General features: G+C 53.7%; 1 protein-coding gene across 5 annotated transcripts in view; it reads right to left on the minus strand.

The window, feature by feature from the left end:
- Positions 1–11,232: 11,232 nt before the first annotated feature.
- Positions 11,233–23,838, minus strand: part of MEF2D (myocyte enhancer factor 2D) — a 32,078-nt gene continuing 19,472 nt past the window's right edge. For 2 of the 5 annotated variants that reach the window (XM_058660435.1, XM_058660436.1), the window contains exons 5-12: positions 23,506–23,716; positions 23,245–23,301; positions 21,162–21,352; positions 20,696–20,716; positions 19,435–19,564; positions 15,914–16,145; positions 15,305–15,614; positions 11,233–15,034 (exon numbers count right to left, since the gene is read on the minus strand). In XM_058660435.1, coding sequence (XP_058516418.1) covers positions 15,023–15,034; positions 15,305–15,614; positions 15,914–16,145; positions 19,435–19,564; positions 20,696–20,716; positions 21,162–21,352; positions 23,245–23,301; positions 23,506–23,716 — 1,164 coding nt within the window. In that variant the 3' untranslated portion in view covers positions 11,233–15,022. Of the gene's footprint in view, positions 15,035–15,304; positions 15,615–15,909; positions 16,146–19,434; positions 19,565–20,695; positions 20,717–21,161; positions 21,353–23,244; positions 23,302–23,505; positions 23,717–23,838 lie in introns of those variants that run through there. The other 3 variants (XM_058660438.1, XM_058660437.1, XM_058660439.1) reach the window with 3 other exon arrangements.

Below are 23,838 nucleotides of genomic sequence, written 5' to 3' on the forward strand. Positions count from 1 at the left end.
CTCTCTCTCTCTGTCTTTCCTCTTCTCTGTAAATTTTTCAATAAAAATAAATAAATCTTTTCCAAAAAATGGACAAGGGTGTCTCTCTCTCCCTCCTCTTTCGAGAGGCACCCCACCTCCTGGCTTTCCTTCTGGAGGTGCTTCCCCTTCCTCTCCCTTCCCTGCTCACCTGGTCCCCTCGCAAATAAACTTTTCTGTCTACAACAGAAAACAATGGACAAATATTAAAAAGAAAACCTAGTTTCTCTTCAATTTCTGATAGGCGAATTGAGCCTCTGAGAGTAAGAGAACTTTAGCAATAATGTGTATTCAACTTTTACCAGAGAAAGGGCCTGGGAGAGGGCCTCAGCTTGCCAGGCAATTTCAGACACAGGCCACTTCTGGGATCACAACAGGCAGAGACTGCCTCAGTCTGAAACAAACCCATCTTCCTAAGCCCTTGCTGACTCCAAGGCCTTGGGGAATCAAATCAGTAGCCATTCCAAAACTATAACACATACCTCTCCTCTTCTCGCTGCTGCCTTGCCCCAACCCCAATCCATGACTGGGGACAACACAGGATGGCCGAGAAGGAGAAATGGGCAGGAAGGAGCTTCTGTGAGTAGCTGGGTGGCCTGGCCAAATCACTTCTCCAAGCTTTGCTTCTTTGTAAAAGGAGTGGGGGTTGTGAGCCAGGGGTCCCCAAAGTCTTTCCAATACCAAACTTATCAGAGTTAGGAATGAATAGGAATTATATGAGACCATCCCAGGTTTGAAGGGTCAGTTTCATTCCAGTATATTTTGGACCCTAACAGTATGCACAGTGTGTACTCACAATTACCTTTGAGGTGATCTGTATGCAGCCTCTACCCAGATGATCACTTTTATGAGGATAGTAACTTCTGACCCTGACAACAGTCAGCCAGCCGATGTGCAAGGTGCTCACTGCCTGTGGTGGCAGCTCATCTTACTAGTAGACACCCGAATAATCAGGATGTGTGATCGTTCACCACATGGCTTGTTTTTTTTTTTTTTTTAAAGATTTATTTATTTATTTTATTACAAAGTCAGATATACACAGAGGAGGAGAGACAGAGAGGAAGATCTTCCATCCGATGATTCACTCCCCAAGTGAGCCGCAACGGCCGGTGCTGCGCCGATCCGATGCCAGGAACCAGGAACCTCTTCCAGGTCTCCCACACGGGTGCAGTGTCCCAAATCCTTGGGCTGTCCTCGACTGCTTTCCCAGGCCACAAGCAGGGAGCTGGATGGGAAGTGGAGCTGCCGGGATTAGAACCGGCGCCCATATGGGATCCCTGTGCGTTCAAGGCGAGGACTTTAGCCGCTAGGCCACGCCGCCGGGCCCCACATGGCTTGTTTATGGAGTGGGGTCTCTGTATCAGACTCTGGTACGACTGGAGGTTTAGCTCAAGGTCTCCCCAGGCCTTAAGTGACTTTTTGGGTTTTTTTATATTTAATCAAAAAATCAGGGTTACAGAGTGAGAAGGAGAAAGAGAGAGACATTTGCTATCTGCTGGCTCACTCCCCAGGTGATTGCAATGGCAAGAATAGGGCCAGGCCAAAGCCAGGAACTTCTTTCAGCTCTCTCACTTAGGTGACAGGGACCCAAACACTTGGGTCATCTTCCATTGCTTTTCTTGGTTATCAGCTGGGAGGTGGTCTGAAGTGAAACAGACATGACATGAACCAGCACCCATAAGGAATGCCTGTATGGTAGGTAGTAGCTTTACCCACTATGGTGCTGGCCACATCACTGATCCCAATGTTGTTGTTGCTGTTAATAAATTAACCCATGTATTATGAGGTGGTGATGTCTCAAACACAGTGCCTCTACTGGACTCTCATTTCCTTCAGTCTTCTGATTGTCGTTTACTCTGATGGTGGAAGTGGTATTGCACACCCAGGCACCACAAGCTACTGTTTTTCCTGTAGTGCCAAGTCCCCACAGATCGGCTCTTCAGCTTGGTTTGCTGCAAAATAAGCAAGTGTTCTCAATGTGCTGCCCGATTTCAATTTCTGTCACTGTTTTCCAGAGAATCATGCACCACAGCAGGTCACATGTTTATTGATAACCCCAACCTGCTTCATGTGTTTAGCCATATTGCTGTCACCTAGGCTTGAGTCTTGAGAACCTTAAGTGACATTCAGTAGAATTTCTTCATTTTGGAGGTCTGTCATGTAGATCACCTCATGTAACATGCATAGAAATGCTCTGTAAGGCTTTCCCCCTTCTCTTTCTGTGATGGATTTGAGGTATGTGTGTGTGATTTTGCTGTTGTCTAGTTTTTTCATGATTTATCTATTTGAAAGGCAGAGGTACAGAGAGGGAGAGGCAGAAAGTAAAAGAGAGAATTTTCCATCTGCTGATTCACTCCCCACTTGGTCCTTTTGATATGCAGGGCTGGGTCAGGCTGAAGCCAGGAGTTACGAGCTTCATTTGGTTCTCCTATATGGGTACAGGGGCCCAAGTACCTGGGCCATCTTATACTGCTCTCCCAGGTCCATGAGCAGGAAGATGGATAGAAGTGGAGGAGCCAGGACACAAACTTGCACCTATATGGGGTACTGGCACTGTAGGTGGCACCTTAATCCATCGCACCATAGCACCAGTCCCCATCTTCTAAATTATACTGCAGACATAGAGAAGAACAGCAATTTATATGTGTTCCATACATAAGCAAATGAGCACCCATGAAATCATTATATTACCCAATAAATAGAATATACCAATGATACCTGCCTGTGTGTTCTTTCCCACTCCGTCCCCTGGCTCTCTCCAAGGTTCCTACAAATACTCCTACATGTTATGTCGTGTTTACTGTTCTTTTGTTCTCTGAAAAGTTGGATCACAAGATTTATTAATTTGTATTGGAAAGGCAGATACACAGAGAGGAGAAGAGACAGAGAAGAAAATCCTCAGCTGGATGGTTCACTCCCCAAGCGGCCACAATGGCTGGAGCTGAGCCAATCCGAAGCCAGGAGCCAGGAGCCTCTTCCAGGTCTCCCATGCGGGTGCAGGGTCCCAAGGCAGGGTCCCAACTGCCTTCCCAGGCCACAGGCAGGGAGCTGGATGGGAAGTGGGACTGCCAGGATTCGAACTGGCACCCATATGGGATCCTGGCGCGTTCAAGGCAAGGATCATAACCACTGTGCTATCGTGCCAGGCCCAAATGGTTTTGAACCTCATAAAAATGGTTTCAGAACAGGCATTGGCCCAGAGGTTAGGTAACTGGTTAGATACCCACATCCACATGGTGGGAATGTTTGGTTCCAGTACAGTCTGCTGCCCATCCAGCTAATGAAGAGCAAGTGACAGTTCAAGTCCTCGAGTCCTGGACACCCGTGTGGGAAGTTCTTGGCTTTGTCTTGGCTCAGCTCTAGCTGTTGATGGGTATTTGGGGTGTGAACAGGGGATGGAAGACATTGCTCCCTCTGTCATACTGGCTTTCAAATAAAATGAAAACCAACACAAACTTATTTAAAGTGGTTTCAAATGCTTACGATGTTCTGGAATTTCTGTCTCTCTAGCATGATGGTCCTGAGATGTATCCACTACACTGACATACTGTATGCTCATTTTCCAAGTCTCTCCATCTTCGTGCAGACACCTCAGCGTACAGGAACACAGAGAGAACTTTCTGCTCATTGTCTCACATATATATATAAAATCACAAGCCAGCACATACTAATCCTGTGTCTGCCACAGCCGGTGGCGGTCCTGGATGCCCTGCCCGAGATCCAGCTCCCTGTTAATGCGCCTAGGAAAGCAGCAGAGGATGGCTCAATGCTTGAGTTGCACAATTGGGAGACCTAGAAGAAGCTCCTGATTTGCTGGGGCTCTAGCCATTGTGGCCATTTGGGGAGTGAACCAACAGATGGAAGATCTCTCTCTGTCTCTCCTTCTAACTCTGCCTTCATACACACACACAAACAATCCGCAACCCGCGCTTGCACTGTCATCTTCCGTGTCATCACCCCTGCCAGGACTCAAACTCCTTGAAGACCGCTTAAGGGAAAACCAGGCAGCCTGGGTCCCATTAGAAGCGGTTTTGTGAGAACTCCTAGGATTACGGATCTCACGCTGGGTGCTGCGAAGAGTCCTCCTCCCACTCAGGCTCCCGTTCTTGCTGGCTCCGCTCTGGCTCCGCTTGCAGCGGGATCTCTACCCATAGACCCAGCCAAGGGCTCCGGGGCTGTTTGGGCATCTTCATGCCGCCCCAAGGCCAAGCACCAAGATGACTTTTTTCTTGAACCTTAGGGCGGAGCCACGGCCTGGGAAACAGCCAGGAGGCTAGAGGGCTCTGGCTCTCCCTCAAGCCGAGCAGGGAGGTGGGGGCGGTCAGCCTGACGCCTGCGCGTCTTGCCCTCCGAGGCCGGGTCTGAGAGATCCCGGCCTAAACCAGCCGCTGGGCTCTCTATTTCCCCCGGCATATGGGGCTCTCTGTGTACGCATGCGTCTTGCCTAGACTGCGGTTGGTTGTGGACCCCATCTGTTACAGAAAGAGCCAATAGGATAAGGCCAGGGGCCCACTTCCCGCCCAACGACCGGTGACACAAGATAAAGGGGTCTTTGTCCAAACCGAAGCCTGTGTGCGTGTGGACGAGTCGGTCCTGGCTTCCTGCGGAGACCTGGCAGTGTCCGGTGGGGAGGCGGGGGTCAGTGGCCGGATGAAGGGGAACGGCACCCGCGCCTCTGGCTAAGTGTACCAGGGCCAGCTGCCAGTCACCTGTGAGTTGCGCGCCTCCTGTGTGCCAGACGCTTCCCCGAGACGCGTGGAGCACGGCCATGTCGGCCGTCACAGGCACTTGCAGGAGCTCACATCAACGACTTTATTGCCCAGCTTTTCTCTCTCCCTCCAGCCCCATCGCCTTAGATGGAGTTTTTATTTTCCTCTTTCCAAACCCGGAACTAGAGCGTCCCCGCCCGGCTCTGCCTGGCCTGGCAGGGATTGGGCGACTCAGCCCTTCGGTCGTAAGGTGGTGCCTGCGAGGAGGACCGGTGCCCAGGGTCACGTGGGGGCGGAGCTGCCGGGGAAGTGGTGGAGGAGGCCCTGCCGTCTCCTCTTCCCTCTCCTGCCCCCCGGGCTGGCGTCGTCACCAGTTTTTATTGGGCACGTGGCGGCTGATGCGCAGTAAACAGGAGTGACTGTGGGGCGGCCACCGTGCGAAGGCGGGAACCACAAAAAACTGCCCGAGGGAGGCCTCAGGAGCTGTAAAGGCGGGAAAACAAGTACCGACACGAGGGTGCTGGGAGGGGTGGGAGGTGTAAGTCGGTCCAGATGGAGGCGCTTAAATCCTAAATCCCCAGGTGGAACTCAGCCAGACCCTGCAGATCCCACCGGGAGCCGTGGGAGCTTCTGAGAGCCCCTGGACATGAGCTTGAGGAATGCACTGCATTGTCCAGGTGATGACCCCAATGCAGGCTTTGGAGCCCCCGGGGTGGGGTCCCCGTGTCCCTTCCACATCCGCTGTTCCTGAAACATTTCCACAATCACAAGGCTGGGAAAAGTTCCTCAGCCCATGGGACCAAGGAGTGAGTCAGAGGAACATGAGCTCGCCTGACCGCCTGCTTGGCTGGCAGAGTCAGATAGCACCCCTTGCGTCCTGCCTCCCGGGAGCCCCGCCTGCGAGTGCCGGACCAATGCTCTCTTTACTTCCATACAGCCTTAGTGAGACTCATTCCATCTAGGGCTCCTTTCACAGTGGGTCCTGCAACTGGAAGGTAGAGGAGATGCTGCCAAAAGTTACACCTATGACTTTTTTTTTTTAATCCCTCAGGTTTGGGGGCCCAGCACAATGGCTCAATAGGCTCATCTCCCTTTAAGTACCAGAATCTTATATGGACACTAGTTCATGTTCTGGCTGCTGTACTTCCCATTCCAGCTCCCTGCTTGTGGCCTGGGAAAGCAGTCAAGGATTGCCTGCCTGGGAGACCGGGAAGAAACTCCTCGCTTTGATTAGCTTCAGTTCCAACCGTTGAGGCCATTTGGGAGTGGACCAACAGATGGAAGATCTTCCTCTGTCTGTCCTTGTCTGCCTTTCCAATAAATAGCCTGGTAAAGCAATGGAGAATGGCCCAAAGCCTTGGGACCATGCACACAAGTGGGAAACTAGAAGAAGCTACTGGGTCCTTGCTTCTGATCAACTCAGCTTCAGCTATTGTGGCCATCTGGGGGAGTGAACCAGCAGATGGACGATCTGTCTTTCCTTCTCTGTAAATCTGATCTGCCTTTCCAATAAAAATAATTATTTTTTAGAAATTATTTAAAGAGCTAGAGAAAGAGATTTTCCATTTAGCTCACTTCCCAAATGTCAAAACAACCTGAGTTGCATCAAGCTGAAGCCAGGAGCTACTTCTAGGTCTCCCAGATGGGTGCAGAGGTGTAAGTGCTTGGCCCATCTTCTACTGCTTTGCCAAGTGTATTAACACAGAGCGGGATCAGAAGTAGAGCAGCCAGGACTTGAACTGGCTCCCACGAGGGATGCTTGTACCACAGACAGCAGTTTTTTTTTTTTTTTAAAGATTTATTATTATTGGAAAGCCGGATATACAGAGAGGAGGAGAGACAGAGAGGAAGATCTTCCATCCGATGATTCACTCCCCAAGTGAGCCGCAACAGCCGGTGCTGTGCCGATCCGATGCCAGGAACCAGGAACCTCTTCCGGGTCTCCCACACGGGTGCAGGGTCCCAAAGCATTGGGCCGTCCTCAACTGCTTTCCCAGGCCACAAGCGGGGAGCTGGATGGGAAGTGGAGCTGCTGGGATTAGAACCGGCGCCCATATGGGATTCCGGGGCTTTCAAGGCGAGGACTTTAGCCGCTAGGCCACACCGCCGGGCCCCACAGAGAGCAGTTTTAACCGCTATGCCACAGTGCTGGCTTGGGGAAGAGCAAATTTGCTTTATTTATCATTCCTTACAGACCTCTTCTTGTCCAAGCTCATCTATTTTCATGTTTTCGAAAAACTGCAGAAGGTATTCTATCTTGGGGCTGGCATTGTGGCATAGCATGTAATGCCACTGCCTATGGTACAAGCATCCCATCTGGTAGCCAGTTTAAGTCCCAGACACTCTGTTTCCCATCTAGCTCCCTGCAGCCAGGCCCAACCTATAGTCGCTGCAGCCATTTAGGGAGTGAAGCAGTAAGTGAAGATTCTCCCTCTTTTTAAGATTTTTTAAAAAGATTTACTTATTTTTATTGCAAAGTCATATATACAGAGAGGAGAGACAAAGAGGAAGATCCTCCATCCATTGATTCATTCCCCAAGCAGCCACAACAGCTGGAGCTGAGCCGATCTGAAGCCAGGAGCCTCTTCTGGGTCTCCCATGCAGGTGCAGAGTCCCAAGGCTTTGGGCTTTCCTCGACTGCATTCCCAGGCCACAAGCAGGGAGCTGGATGGGAAGTGGGGCCGCCGAGATACAAACTGGTATGTTCAAGGTGAGGACTTTAGCCGCTAGGCTTCTGTGCTGGGCCCTAAAGATTTATTTTTTATTGGAAACAGTTACATAGAGAAAGACAAAGATCTTCCACATGATGGTTCACTCCCCAAGTGGCCACAATGCTGGAGCTGAGCTTGTCTGAAGCCAAGAGCCAGGAGCTTTTCTGGGTCTCCCATGTGGATGCAGGGTCCCAAGGCTTTGACATGTTCTCTACTGCTTTCCCACGCCACAAGCCAGGAGCTGGAAGGGAAGTGGAGCAGCCAGGATTAGAACTGGCGCCCATATGGGATCCCAGCAAATGCAAAGCCAGAACTTTAGCTACTAGGCTACTGCATCAGGCCCTCTCTATTTCAAATAAAGATATCTTTAAGTTTAGTGGGCTTAGATACCTACTAAGTTTGTTCTTTCTCCCTTTGTGATTTCCCGGGGTTCAGGTTCTTACTTGAGGATCCTGGGCAGGGCTTTCCAGCATTGCTGTCAGAAGAGGCTTACACCAGCAGAAGTTTTCTGAAAAGCAAATCTGACCCAGTCCCTCCTCTCCTTAACATCTTTGGATGACCAGAGGCTGGTACTGGGGTGCAGTGGGTTAAGCCGCCACCTGTGACACCCATATCCTATCCAACTCCCTGTCAATGCGCCTGTGAAAGCAGTGGAAGATGGCCCAAGTGTCTGTACCCTTGCCACCCACCTGGGAGACTTGGACAAAATTCCAGGGCCCTGTCTTCAGCCTGGCCCCAGTGCTGGCTGGTTGGGGCCCTTTGGGAAGTATGCCAGCAGATGAGTTGCTTTCTCCTTTCTCTCTGTTACTTTACTTTTTGAATAAATGAAATCTGAAAAAGAAAAATTCCAGAACTTTGGATGATCAAACATTTGCAGAAAAAGAACGAGTCGGGCCCGGCGGCGTGGCCTAGTGGCTAAAGTCCTCGCCTTGAAAGCACAGGGATCCCATATGGGCGCCGGTTCTAATCCCGGCAGCTCCACTTCCCATCCAGCTCCCTGCTTGTGGCCTGGGAAAGCAGTTGAGGACGGCCCAATGCATTGGGACACTGCACCCGCATGGAAGACCCGGAAGAGGTTCCAGGTTCCCGGCTTCGGATCGGCGCGCATCGGCCCGTTGCGGCTCACTTGGGGAGTGAATCATCGGATGGAAGATCTTCCTCTCTGTCTCTCCTCTGTATATATCTGGCTGTAATAAAATGAATAAATCTTTAAAAAAAATATTCTAAAATAAAAAAAAGAAAGAAAAAGAACGAGTCAAGATAATCAAGACCTTTTATGAGGCCTCTGTGTGCCTCCCCAGCTGGGTATGCTATGCCTTTGACCCTGGTCATGGTGTTTGACTTTGTGGTGACATCAGCCTCTACACCTTGCATGCTGTGTCTTTCCATTCTCATGTCTTCAATTCCACTTCCATCTACGTCTCCCCTGATTTCTACTCACTTGGTGTTGGGATATCTTTGATTCAGAAAGCCCACTCAACCCTCCATATATGACATTGAGCAGGAATTCAGAGGTTACCTATTGGTTCATTTGTTCCTGCAAGAGTGTGTTGCTTGAGATAGCAGCTGTCCTGTTCTATCCTGTAACCCTGGCACCTAACATAGGATGTCACACAGAGAAAAAGTGTCCCATGTCTGGCAGTAGGACAGCATAGGAGATCCAAGAAACTGTCCAGGAATGCAGGGGGCTTTGTGATCCACCTGGAGTTCAAGGGTGGCTGGAGTTCAAGGGTGCTCCAGCAGCATGGAGCACACCTGGGAAGGGGGCTGTGGTGGCTATGCTGGCCCACCAAGGGGAGGTGGGCCAAGGCGTCTAGAATTTCTGTGACATGCAGCAGACAATCACAAGGTGTCAGATTGTCCAAGCTAGACCAGGTTGGACAGAGCAGGGGAGCCATTGGCTCTATTTTCCAGATATATAGGCTGGTGGGATGGGAACTTCCCAAGGCCACCCAGCTGGTAAGAGGAAGACCTAGAAGTTAGATTAGTTCTGAGCATCACCAAGTCCAGAGACCTTAGTGAATACCCAGACAACCCACAGACCTAGGGCTTCAGGGTTGTCTGGGAGTGAGCAGACTGCTGCACCAGAGTAGGTTACATGGCAAACATGGCCCTGAAGTCCCATGGTGTGAGGCAACATACTTAGTTCCTCTTTACATATAAGTTCACTGTCAGTGGACACCACTGTTAAGGTGGCAGGGCACTCCCCACAGCTTTCAGTGTTCTACCTCAGTAGGTTTCCAAAGTCCCACAACTCCCAGAGAGCAAGGGACCAGAAGAGACACTCATATGACCTCCCGCTACAATCCCCTGGCCATAAGTAGTTCAACCCTGCTTGACAAGCCAGGGTAATGCAGCCTGCTGTGTCCAGGCAGGGGATGAGAATAGCAAGTAACTGGGCAATAGCAACTCCTACCTGTGACAGCATCAGTGATGCCTACAGGGAGATGTCCAGAAGAGACCAGGGCGGGGGGAAGAGAGTTGTGGTCAGGATTTCAGCAGGGTTCTTGCCCCGGTGGACATGAGTACACGGGAGGGAACGTGATCCCTGGGGTATTCACCTGTAGCTACGTTGGGGAAGCACCAGCATTATAAGGACAGATGTGACTTGCTCACCCGGCTGCTGGCAGGAGGCTGCAGTTCTGTGCCACATGGGTCTCTAGCTTTACTGAGGTATCCCATAACGAGTGCCTGCCTTTCCCCAGGGCAAATGAGGAAGACAGAAATGACTTGGCCCTGGAGGTTATCCTCCACCACTTCTTTTTTATTGGTCACACGCAGCGACCATGAGTCACCGAGGGAGGGGACCAGGCAGGGCTAACTGGAGGACACCTCGGACATTTCCATTAGGAGCCTTGGTGGAAGCATTGCTTTGACCCTTCCAGTTCAGCTTGGCATCCCCTTGGGCTTGCTGAGGGAGAAATGAGGGGGAGACCCGATGCCCTCAGGAGGGAGGCAGGACCAGGACAAGGTGGTTGCCTCAGCAGGCAGATTAAGAAAGGGAAGCCAAGACATATGGACATGCTGCACTGGCCTGGACAAGTGCAGCTGGCCCCACCTCACCCACATGGGGGCCTTGGCCATTTCTGGGCCTGGTGTAGCCAGACCTATCTCCACTCTTGCATATGGGCCCTCCACACCCCCATGTTTGCTTCTGTGGCAACCAGTGTAGGCCAGGTGCAGAGGGGTGACCAAACCCTGTCCTTGGTGAGTCATACCTGTCACACACAGTGCAAGTTGAGTGGGGCACCAGGAGCCAGAGTAGGCCACCTGGAGCAGGGTGCTAGGGGGGGTCCCTTCAGAAAGTGTGAGGAGCACAAGGGCAGGCTCCGTGGCACTGTTAAGGCCCTTGGGGAGCAGGGCAAGGGCAGGGACTCCCGCAAGAGGGGTTGAGTGTTGTGAGCACCCAGACATAGTATCTGAGAGGCAGCCCATTGACAACCAGCACAAAGCCCTGGCCAGTCTTGGCCACAGGAAGGCTCTCCGTTGTGCTACATCTGGGCATCTAACAGCACACTGGCCACAACCTGGTCCAGGGTAGTTTCCCTCGTGCTTCAGGATCCCACCTGCGCCTTTAACTGGATAAACCCCTCCTTGGTCCTGACAGCTGCCTCCTCCTCCTCCTCACAGGCTACCAGGAAGAGAAACTCACCTGAAAATTCCACCTTGGGGCCAGAGGTGGACTCCCCCAGAGGCAGGCATACATGGGGTGCAGGCTTCTCTGCTGGCAAGGCTGTCCCACTGCTTCCTCCCCGGGCCCAGCCGCATGGAAGAAACCAACGCCCAGGCCAAAGTATCAGAAACGTGTATTCTTTTTCTTTTAATAGTAAACCTCTTTACAACAAATATAGTGAAAGAGTTTTCAAACAAAACTCATAAGAATCTCGAGGACTTTGTCTTTTCTTAATTGTGTAGAATACTAAGAAAGCATCACCATACAGCACGAAAAGAAATATTGAAAACAAATCAACAGCCACACACGTGGACTTGCCCCTCCCCAGGACCCAGGAAGAGCCCTAGGAGTGGGGGTGATTGTCGGGGGTGGGCCACCTCTGTGGCCTGTCCCACCCCTCCTGCCCTCTTCCCCCCACCCCCAACCCCCGCCCTCCTAAGACTTGCATGGGGAAGAGGAGAGAATCCAGATTCTCCCATGGAACATTCCAGCCCCCTCCCCCTGCCCCACCCCATACAAATCCCATTCCTTCTAGCAACTGTGAAGGGCGTGGGGAGAGGCAGGAGAGTGGAGGACAAGGAGTTCCCAGGCTCCCTGTCGCCTCCTCTCTGTGAAAAGCCTATGGTCACCCCAGCCCACCCCAGGGGATTCCAAAGAGTCAGTTAAAAATATATAGATATAGATATTTCTAGATACACTTTTACATCGCGTCTGTCTCCAAACAAATAAATAATCAGCAAGAGAAGGTGCATCACTTCCTTCCTGTCCAAAGTGGGGAGGGCTGGGTGGGGTCGTGGCAGTCTCCCTGCACTGAGTGCACTGCTGGGTAAGGGGAAGTGGGGTGTTCCACTGAGGTGGTGGTGGGGAGATCCTCTTGCTCTCTGTCCCTGAAGCTGTGGGAAACCTGGGGAGGGAGGGGCATTAGACGACTCCAGTGGTTACTTTGGCAAATGCCCCGATCTTCCGAGGGAGTGGGTGGAGGCAAATTTGGCTTGTGAGAGGAAGGACAAATTAAGTCCCCAGTCAAGGCTGGGTTCATCTGGCCTGCCAGGAGCCCCTAACCCCCTAACCCCCATCTCCACCCTAGAAACCTTGGGATACTGAATTGTAGAAACGTTATGTATTCATTCACAGACTACCCTCTCCTCAAGGGACGGAAAAGGACGGACACACATACACACACACACACACATTCTCAACATGGTCACCTAAAGCCAGGTTTGCCTTAGGAGGCAGAGGGCAAAACTGGTAAATATTGCACCATGAACTGCAGGGGCCTCAGCCCCACCCCATGTTTAAAGATGGCCCAGCTCAGCCTGGAAAGGTGAGCAAACTCGTGGTGGGAACAGCGTGAGAAGCAAAGGCCAGCTGTTCGATGCTTATTGAGAACCTGTTATTCACCCACTCTCACCATTCAGGATTTTTTGGTGTGCCTACTATGTGCCAGGCCCTGCGGATACATATGTGCACAAGACTCCACCCTGGCTTCCTCAGGGGCCTGACCAAATCTCGTCAGTTCCTGCCACTCCCTGGGCAAGCCTTGCAGGAGTGGGCCTGGGTGCTGGATGGGCTGGGTCCTTGCTTGGTGAGCAGGTGGTGGTGGCGGAGATTGGTGGGAGGGGCGGTTTGCCACGAGTGAGGAAAAGCTCAGGGAGGACCAAGGACTTGGGAGTTCGGCTCTGCAAGCAGGATGAGGTTGGGGTGGAAGAGTAGGGATTCCTCTAGGAAAGGGCACACCGTGCCAGGGTGGGAGGCAGATAGCAGGCACCTGTGTGTGGAGGTCAAGGCTCCTGGAGGAGCCCACCACTACCCCCCAACCCCACAGAGGTAGGCTGTAGGGTGAAGCGAAGAGGGCCACTGCCAACCCCCGTGCCTGCAGTCTCAATGGCATCTGAGCTGAGGGCGGGGTGGGTGAAGGAGCAGGAAGGAGCAAGCCAGGGTGGCTGAGCCAGGGGGTGGGGACAGCCTCTGTCCCTTTGTAAACACACAGCAGCCACACACAGTGGGGCTCAGGACGCACAGAGGGACGGCCCTGCCAAAGCACACACGCACACACAGACATAAATACAAAAGGACACTCAGACACATAAATACCAGACGCCCCCCTGAATCTGTTCAGGGCCGGCCAGCGTGGTCACACACATCCATCTGCGTCACTTCCTTCCCTGTGCCAAGTGTCAAAATACTGTGCAAGGCCAGGTTATGGAGGACGGTCGTCTAACACACACACTAGGCCTTATTGTTCTACTCACCAACTGGGAGGATGCCCGAGGAAGTGCTGTACCCTAAGGGAGAGCACTGGGCTTGCATGGCGGAATCCGGCCCCACTCCTGTGTGCCTGTCCCTTTGCTCCAGGCCCGGCCCCTTGGGGCCTGCCCCCTCCAGTTTGATCTCTGATGTGGCCCCCTGCCCCTACTGAGGAGGCAGCAGAGGCGAGCAGACTTGGTGTGTGGGGGTGTTGGGGAGCAAGAACAACAGCAGATCTTCTCTGGACAGTACGGGCCATTTGAGTCGTTATTATTACAATATACTGTGACAAAAATAGATTCTCATTTCATATCAATACAACAACAACAACAGTTTCCTGGACTGGTACACCGCTAACGTTTTCCAAACGTTGCTATTTACAATTACAGTAGCCAAGAGGAAAGGTGGGACGCAGCCTGGAGGTGGTGGGACAAGGAGGTAGCGAGACGACCGAGGGCGGGTGAGGGTGCCGAGAGCAGGGGTCGGGAGCAGAAGGAACTTGTAGGAAGGGCCCAGGAGAGGGCAACAGAGGAGCTAGGGTGGTGGCCCCCCTTCCTTGGATGGGCCCCATTTGTAGGGACCTGGGGCTACTGAAGTCCACCCTGGCACATCAAGTCCCCTCCCTGCACTTGTCCCATGGAAGGGCTCCAGCCTTCCAATGCCACAAGACCTGTTCCAACGCCATCCCCAGCTCCCTCACTCAAGTTCTCCCTGATTCTCCCTGCACGTTGAGGCCAACTTCACTGGGCCACTGGCGTCCAGTGAGGGCCGAGGAGCTATTGCACTGAATATCTTAAGAGAAAAGCTGGGGGAGGGAGGGTCCAGCTCATACCTGGCCTAGCCCTTCTGCAACAACCCCCTTTCCCCACTTCCAGCCCTCTCCTCATGGCTCTCTCTCTCTCCAAATGTGCTTCTAGACAGGCCCCACCTGCAACCTTGCCCACTCTGCCCTCTAGCCTTGGACTCCCAGGCAGGCAGCAGTCCTCACCGAAAAGCTCAGCCAGTACCTACACCCCAAGGAGAGGCGGCACACACCAGGGTCAGCGAGCATGTCCTGTGTGTGTGCCCACAGGCCCAGGCACTCTGCCCCACCATGCCTGGAGCCAGAGGAATAGCCCAGAAACAGAGATTCTGTTCAGAACCTGTGCCTCGCGTTCCCCCTTGAAACACAATCCTGCTCATCAGGTCAACTTTGGGATTTCCATCTATTGTGTGGGATTGTTGTTGTTGTTGTTTGGTAATTTTTTGGTTATTTCCCTCTATCTGGGGGATGGGGTGGGAGGATCCCACATGCAGGGCTCGGCACCTGTCCTTTCCCAGAAGCCTACTGGGCCCCCACCCCTTTCCTGCAGCATATGTGTACAACGTGCAAAGTGTCCCCCCTTCCCGCAAAAAAAGAGAGCCCCCAGCCAGTGAAAATGGTGGGAGGTGGAGATAAAGAGGGGATGATAGCATCCCCTCTCCAAAGCGAGAATCCAAATTAAAAAAAAATATAATAATAATAATAATATAATAATAATTATACACAAATGTAACCGTCAACAGGACACGGAGCACAAGAAAGGAAGTGGGGATCGAGCGGGAGGAGCCCAGGGTGGGGAGGGGTGGGCGGTGAGATTGTCAACTCTTCATCGGGGAGGCTGAGAGGAGGGGAGTGGGAACCATCACTTTAATGTCTGTGGAGAGAGGAGATGGAGAAGGGACGTGAGGGGCTGGCCCAGGCTACAGGGACCCCCCACACCCTCCTCTCCCCACAGGGCTGGCTGCGAAGGGAGAGACGCTGAGCAGGAGGACTCCTGCTGGCTGGGAGGAGGGGCTGGTGGGAGCAGAGCTGGCCATAAGCCTCAAAGGGGGGTGACTCAACAGGCTGGGGGCACTGGTGAGGAAAAACAACAGTCCCTGGGTGCAGCAGACACTGGCGGGCGGGAGGGGCATCGCTACAGTACCCAGGTATCGAGCCGCATCCTCTTCACAGCTGAGCCCTCGGCTTCGGGCTCTGGGGCTGGGCGCAGTAGGCCCAGGGTGGGCCCGAAGTCCCCCCGGCCATCATCCCGGTCCCCCGTCTCGTAGGCTCCCCCGGCCGGGCTGCTGAGGCCGTCGTCGGGCTCCGAGCGGGCAGCAGTGGGGAACACGGCTGGAGGGGGTGGCGCAGGGCTGCGCTCCCGGCTGGGGGAAACGGGTTCCGACTTGATGCTGATGTGGGGGTGGGTGGTGACCGTGAGGGCTGCACCCACATGGGGCAGGGGGCTGCCCGGGCTGAAGGTGGGCGGTAGGGTGGGAGGCCACATAATGGAGGGTGAGAGAGCAGGCAGTGAGAATATGGAGGAAAGGAACATGGGGGACCAGAAGCCAGCAGGTGGGGGGTGTAGGGTCAAAGGAAAGGGAGGGAAAAGAAACAGGAATGTCAGTTCGCTCCTAGCTCAGGTCACCTTCTGTGGTCCAGGGCCCCGACCCTGGGTGGCTGCTGAGCACAGACCACCCTCAAGGACACCCAAGCTCTCCAGGGGACCACCGCGCTTCCATCCCTGACACCCACGTGCTGCACAAGCACTCACATGAGGTTGCTGAGCGACACAGGGACCAGGTGGGACTGCTGCTGAGGTGGCTGTGGCGGCTGCTGAGGCGGCTGTGGCTGCGGTGGCTGTGGAGGCTGTGGCTGCGGCTGTGGTGGCTGCTGTGGTTGTGGTGGCTGGGGCTGCTGCCAGGCCGTGACATTACCTAGCGATAGCCCCCCAGGCGAACTGAAGGCTGGTAAGGAGGAGAGCTCTGCACTGGTCAACTGGTAGTCTGCGAGGAGAAATGGAGGATGAACATCCCCAATCTGAGGGTAGGGCAGTGTTTGGGTACGAGGAATTCAAGTACACTGCCTGACTTGGTGAAGACACAGAGGTAAAAGGTTGTTTTTTTCCTCAATGGAATGAAGACAGAGGTGAATTTGAAGTGTTGAATTTTTAAAAGAAAAAGTCACACATAGCTATCACTTTTATGGTGACAATTTTTTTTAAAGGGGTAGAAAGAAAGAGTAAAAGAGGTCAGCCATGAAGGTCTAACACATATCCGTCATCTCTCCACCTGCTAAGTCTCCAGTTGCCTTTCTGAAGTGATGAGGAGCCGTGGTAAATGCCAGGCCCACAGTGCCTCAGGAGCAAACTGCTCAGAGCCACATTGTCTGGGGCATAGTCCCTAGGCTGCCTACAGACCATCAACACATAAAACAGGTAGTAGCCCATGTCTGCCACCCAGTCTTACACAAGGGGTTCCACACTGGGAGCACACGGGCCAATGTCCTGACAGACCTGCCTGGTGCTCATGTTTCTAGAAAGTTCAGCTCAAGGAAGAAAAGACTATGTCTGTGCCATCACAGAGAAACAGACTCATGGGACGCCTCACAGCTCAAAGGGCATCGTGTGACGCCTCACACTGCACAGGAGGGCAGGCTTGGTGGGAGGTGTCCCTCAGGCAACCCAGAAGACGCTGCTGAGATGCTGTGCCCTGGAGGGGGATCATTTGCTGCAGCTCTCTGTTTGTGTGGAAGGAAGCTGGTATTACAGAGCAGGAAGATTACAGTGACCGACCAGGTCAAACTTCCTGGCTCCCTCTACTTAGAGGCCCTGTGACCTTGGGCAAGTGCTTACTCTCTGCCTGTAAAATGGAGGCAGTAATCCTCCCTTGGGTGCAAACGTCTGCAAGAGCATGCAGGACAGTGCTGGGCTGAGCCTGGCTGGTTCAGGTTACCACTCTGCAGGCCAGGTCTCAGGGGTGTGCCCCAGGCTGGGGAGACAGCCAGTTGCACAGCTCAAACCAGACCCCAAGCTTGTCATGTTGGCCAGGAGCCCCAAGATGCTTCAGCTTATGCTTCAAGAATGGAACTGAATGGGCCCCAGAACCTACTGTTCTTAGTACCGATTTCACAACCAACCAAGTAAGCTCAGAACCTTGTATTGGCTTCCCAAGGTCTCTCAGGGAATGAATGGACAAAGTTCCACTCTCAGTCCTTCCTCCTATTCTCTGCTCCTAGGCCCCTCAGCAGACCCCTGAGTGGGACTCGCACAGCAACCACAGGCAGACCTCAGCCAATGTGTCCACAAGCAGCCAGGCCTATCACTCAGCTGAGACATTCCCACAGCTGATCAACCCCAGCCGGAACTTGAACCAGGGCCAGAGACTGTAAACAGTGACCAACCAAACAGCAATGTGTGTGTGTGTGTGTGCTCGCTGATGTTTTGTTTATGCACCCAGAGTCACCTGCAAACACCTGCTATCTAAGCTGAGGTCCCTCAGCAACTCAGGCAACAGGAGGAACTGGTGCCTGGGAGGATGTGAGAACCACCTCCCCTCCGCCAACCTCCCCATGGGGCTTCACACCCCAGTGGATGGTGAGGTGCAGGGGCAGAAACCGCTCTTGCAGAGCAAAGCCTCCAAGTTTGGCCTTGCTGAATGCCCAGTTCACTGACACCAACTAATTTCCCTCCTTCAGGAAACTACCACTGTGGGGCACTCTAGCAGATCACTGTTCCAGAAAAGTATAGCCTCGCCCCAGCACCCTCCTCCAGAAGATCCTCCGAGATCTCCTGCTCTTCACCCCCACTACTCTGACAGAACACAACCAACTCCCAGATGCAGTTTCTGAGGCAGTCCTTCCTGGGCCACAAGGACGTCACACCCGTGGTGGGGCCACGCTTGGGTACACACTCCACAGGACTTGCAGCAACCTGGGCCATAAAATCTATATAAATGCCACGATCTGGTCCTACCACACAAGTGGTCCTCTGGCACTCAAGCTGCCACAGGCCACTGTGTTACAGGAACCTGCCCAGGGGCTGTGTCCCATGGGGGCAAACGAGGCTCTGGGGACGCTCGGGGGTTTTGTTTCTGGTTTATTCTGTGCTCCTCACAGGTGAAACCTTAACACAAGCCATTCACATGCCGTGGACACGTGAATGCCTGGGGGCAGGCAGTGGTCTTTACAGTTGGCAACAGTCCAGCTCCCAGGTCACACAGGGCCAGAGACAGGGGACAAGCCGTCTCCCAGCAAGCTGGAGTGCAGAAGGATGGCCAGAGCAACACAGACTGTTCCCATATGCAATGAGTGGGCGACACAGGCCAGGACAGCCCTGGGGGGACACAGGACAGCAGGGCACTTGCAGTCTTGTCTGAGTTCTTCTGCCTGGAGGCTCTTCCTGGGTCCATGAGTGACTCAGCATCCTCCTTTCTCTAGCACTCCTAGCTTGACTGCCAAGCCCGCGCCAGACCCCTTTGTTAGTCCTCTATCTGGAACTAGAGCCCCCTGACCCAGATTCTGGTTCGCAACTGACCTCTCCACCCTCCAGGAGGTTCTTCTGAGCTGACTCTGTCCCCTTCCTAGTCCCCACCCCAGTCTAGTGCGTGGTGAGCCTCCCTGTCTACCCCCTCAGACATGAGGCCTGCAAAGAGCAGGGCCTGCTCCCCGACTAGGGCCGACATCAGGAAAGACAGGATGCCCAGGTAAATCTGAATTTCAGATGAAACAAAGTATAGTGTGTTAGCATAAGTGTGTTTAGGACACCCTTTATCAGAAGAATGCCTTTGTGATAAATCAAATTGTTTGGGGCTTGGCATTATTGCATAGTGGGTAAAGCCACATGCATGCTGATTGCAGTCTTGGCTGCTTCACTTCCAATTCAGATTCCTGCTAATGGCCTGGGACGCAGTGGAGGGTAGCTTAAGTCCCTGGGACTTGCACTTGTGTGGAAGACCGGATGAAACTCCTGGCCTGACCTCACACTGACCTAGCTCCGGCCGCTGCAGCCATTTGGAGAGTGACCAGATGGAGGGCCTCTCTGTTTTTCCTTCTCTCTCTGCAATTATGCCTTTCAAATATAAATAAATAAATCTTAAATAAATAATTGTTTTATCTAAAATCTGAATTTAACTGGGCATTCAATGCTTTTATTTATTTAATCTGACAGTCATACTGAGGTGGGGCACCCCCAAATTAACAGCCTTCTTCAACAGGGTCCTCCAGAAGGGACACCATCTCTGGTCACTCTCCTGCCCCAAGCTCAAGTGCACACACATATATAGAGCAACCACTTACCTGTGTTGTAGGCGGTGGGCATGGAAGAGAAAGGGAGGCCTTGGCTGAGTAAACTCGGTGTTGCCACAGAAACCACTGGGGTGGTGAGTGAATGGGTAGACTGGGAGACCCCAAGGCGCTGGGCATTGTTCTGTGGGAGAAAACTGTTTGTCAGGAGGTGGCGGGCAGGTGCACTGCTTATGCTGGCCCTCCACCCCAAGGTCAAACTGGCATATGCAATCCCAAGGCCAAGGCAAGGTTGCCTTAGAAAAGAGGCCGCTGGAGACACACAGAGACACACACACAAACATGTAGGGTGGTGCATTCATGGAGAGAACGGTGCACACACAGATTGACTCACATTACCACATGTGCAAAGAGGAAGGCCTGGCTGCAGTCTCCTGGGGCAGAGGAGAGAAAGGAGAGACCCCACCACAACCAGCCACGGCACTGCGGGACACACCCGGCAGAAGCATGCTAGCGTCTGTGAGGGGAATGCGGGGCCTGGCGTGGCGTGTGCCTGCGTGTATGCACACACGTGTGTGGGGCTGTCAGCTCCATCTGCCGCTGAGTCACTTGTTTATTCCAGCTCCACACTGGGGCGAAACTGCCGCTGTGTTGGCCGCCAAAGCCTGCGGGCCTTTTCCAGCCTTTTCTGGCCTCCCGTCAGGAAGCTGGGGAGGGAGGAACCCATGCCCCATTCCAGGCTGAGGTTGGGTGTGCCAGAGTGAGCTGGGGGCTGTGGATGCCTCTGAGGGTCCCCAAGACTGGCTGAGGCTAGGGGAGAGCGCAATCAGACAGGAAAGCAGCAAAGTCCCCATGGAGAAGGCCAACTTGGTTTGCGCCTTGGCTTCCCTTAGAAAACCAACTTCACTGTCCAGCTGGCACCACTCTTCTAAAAGAGGTTCCTGTCCTGGCTTCCAAGAACGCCGAGCGGGCCTGAGCAGGGTCAGTGGGCTCATAAGTTCTGCTTCCTCTGAGGCCTGCGGCTGGTCCCCTCCCACTTGCACACATGCATACTCACAGAAAGGGCTGTGTGAATGAAAGCAATATCACATAAAGCAACTCTTCCCCCCCCCACACCACTACACACACATACATGCAAGTTTACCCCTTGTCCCTGCCCCATTCACCTCTGCATCCTACTCGGCAAAGGCAAACAACCAAACCATACCCACTACACACACAGGCCAGAGCACAGGGCACACGCATCCGTCATGCTGGGGGCTGCAGAGCAGCTGGCAGAGCCAGAGGCAGACATCTCACTCACGGCCTCACTTACCATGTCTAAATGGTCCTCAGTCTTGAGAGCAGAAACAAAACCAAAGGCAGGCCTCAGCCACCAGCCTCTGCCCACCCCAGCCCTTCCCACCCCACTCCCAGCCACCTTCTGGCCTAGGAACAGGATGGCGCTCCCTGCGATGGACAAAGAGCGTCTTCCTAACCGACTTTTCTATCAGGTTGCAGCCCAGGCTCCACCTCCAGAAAATCCTCCACTTTCTTCCCCAGACTTCCAGCTGCCATGACAGAGCCTATTCCTCTGCATCAGATGCTGCCCTCCACCCATCTCCTGTCCTTTGGCTGCTGCTATTTTTGTGTTCCAACCTCAGGGAAGGAGCCTGTGCAAAGCCTCATCCCTGTGTTCCCTAAGCTAGTCCCACCTGCTAGCTAACCTCTGCCTCTCCCACCACAGGTCTGCCCATACCCCCTCCCTACTCTCCTAGTCCCTGGTACACACCACGACTCACCAAGTGATGCATTAACCCCTTCCCTCCCTGGGAGGTGATGACCCGCAGGTCGGGCTTGCGGCTGGGGGCTCCGAGCTGGGTGCTGTGGGTGGGTGGGGGTGGAGACTTGGCAGGGATGACTTTGTTGAGGCTGTTGCCGTTGGCCACGGGGAGGAGACCAGGGGATGCCCGAGCACTGACATAGCCGTTCCCTGGACAATTGAGGAGACAAAGGGAAGGAGAACATGGGCTTAGTCCTTAGAGTCGCCCACTTTCCACTTGTCCACTGGGTCACTTGGGACCTCTTGAACCTATGGCCAGGCTGGAAGTGGGCACTGCACTGTTATTCTTCTTTTTTTTAAAGATTTATTTATTTTATTACAGCCAGCTATACACAGAGGAGGAGAGACAGAGAGGAAGATCTTCCATCCGATGATTCACTCCCCAAGTGAGCCGCAATGGGCCGGTGCTGCGCCAATCCGAAGCCGGGAACCTAGAACCTCTTCCGGGTCTCCCACGTGGGTGCAGGGTCCCAATGCATTGGGCTGTCCTCTCCTGCTTTCCCAGGCCACAAGCAGAGAGCTGGATGGGAAGTGGAGCTGCCGGGATTAGAACCGGCGCCCATATGGGATCCTGGCGCATTCAAGGTGAGGACTTTAGCCGCTAGGCCATGGCACCGGGCCCTGCACTGTTATTCTTAAAGCTTTCCTGTCTTGAAATGGAGCAGACCCCTCACTCCCAAATTGCTGGCTTTGTCTCCCTGCCTCCAACGTATCCATGATGGGATGCTTTGAGGCCAGTGGCAAGAACCAGAAAGCATACACGGCCTCTGGCCCAACGACAGCCATGAGGTCCTTCTATAGCCATGCTTCTCTGTATGACTGTTTTCTCTTCTCTAGCATCCATGGGTAGCAGGTACAGTAATCTCAGTTCCCAGTGTCTGCCTGGGACAGGACCCATGAGGCCCATGTGGGGAAGGGACAGCAGCCTGGAATTAGCCTTCCAGAGGTACCAGCTCCCTGGCCCCTGGGAGTGCTCTGTTGGCCACCAGCTGGGGAGGTGGTGGTCTGCAGGGCATGGTGAGCTCAAACAGCCACCCACCACAAGCAGACAAGTAACAATGAACAGGCAGCCACATCCCACACTTGCCCCACAGGCCTCTTGCCCCTGTGCTATCTCATTTAATCCTCACATTAACCTGGCCCAGTAGCCCTGGGTGAGCCTGCCTGGGACAGGTGTAGTGACCTGTACAGGGTTACACAGCTGGCTGGAGACCATGCTGGGGCTCTAACTTGCCTTCCTCGCACTGCAAACCTGGGTCTCGATGCATCACTGTTCCCACAAGGCCTGCAAATGTTGCTTTGGGCTCTCGATGGAGTGCAAACGGGAGCGGATTCACCCATTCTCACAGGTTCCTGCTCCTTGCACACAACTAGTGCCTCATGACTCAATGGCACCTCAGGCTACCCAGTGGATTCCAAAGGCTGAGGATGTGGGGACAGCCACAGTCAGCAATGCCACCTTGCTCTGTCCCCTAAGAGCACATGGCTGTCCTGTGTGTGGCTGCCTCCATCCCAACTGCTGGATCACTCTGAGAATGGCAGGAATGTCAGGGTGACGTCAATAATGACATTCGCAGTCAGTCACCCAACTGGACAACAGCATAGGGCAGAAGGGGCTGCGAGCTGCCTGGGTGGGGAACAATGGTAGCTACCCTTCTTCTGTGACTTGCATGGGTGTGCTTCTCAGAGCATGTGTGGTGTCTGAAGGATTCTGTCAGAGCAGAGACCAGATGCACGCATGTGTGACCTGTGCTTATCATACTACATGCAGCACTATACACCCTCACCTCCTACTCCAATCTCAGCCGGGCACCCCTTGTTAGAAGCTCTCAGATCCTCTCTTCCAACTAGAAATTCTGTTTCCCCGAATCCTCCAAGCCTGATTCTCCACTGTTCATCCATATCAATCACTGCCACAATAATGAGCTCCAGGGGTCTGAGGCTTTGGCCCTAATCTAGGTCCTTCTGGGTCCTGGGTCCCTGAGGTTCCAGGGTGGGCTGCCCGCCCCCTTCCCCCCAGGTGGAAGGGCAACAACACTCACCAACAGGACTTGGGCAGGCTCCGTTAGCACTGGTGAGGTCTCCTCCCAGCATGGCCCCTGCAGGAAAAGCAGAATCATCATGAGCTGTCAGCCCTCCTCCCCCCAGAGTATGTGGGACTGAATAAGAAGAGACCCCAGGAGGAAGCACCACACAACTAGGGGGAGGGCAATGCTGCATATGTGGGTGAAGGGCAAAACTCCCCAAGACCCCAGCACCCTTCCATCTCTCCACCTCACCTGCACCCTCACCAGCCCCCTCACCCGCGCTGGCTGGCCGCTGGGGCAGGCCGGGAGACACACTGTTCCTCTGTAGTGCTGGCTGCTGAGGGGACAGGAGCCGTGGGTCCGTCAGGGATGACGTCACCAGGGAAGGGGTGACCAGGGAGCTGCTGGGGTTGCTGAACTGCAGGGAGCTCTGGTTGGACACGGGCACCGTGACAGGCATGGCAAAGTTGGGGGCCGGGACTGCTGACTGGACAGAAAGATGGAGGGGGCACGTTAGTCTGGGCCAACCCCTACCCTAGACCCACAATGCCTCAGAGGGAAGGCAAAGGTCTCTTTGAGTGTCCGGGCTGCCCATTCTGGGGCTGGCAG

The sequence above is a fragment of the Ochotona princeps genome, chromosome 2, assembly GCF_030435755.1.
Source record: "Ochotona princeps isolate mOchPri1 chromosome 2, mOchPri1.hap1, whole genome shotgun sequence".
Taxonomy (NCBI): domain Eukaryota; kingdom Metazoa; phylum Chordata; class Mammalia; order Lagomorpha; family Ochotonidae; genus Ochotona; species Ochotona princeps.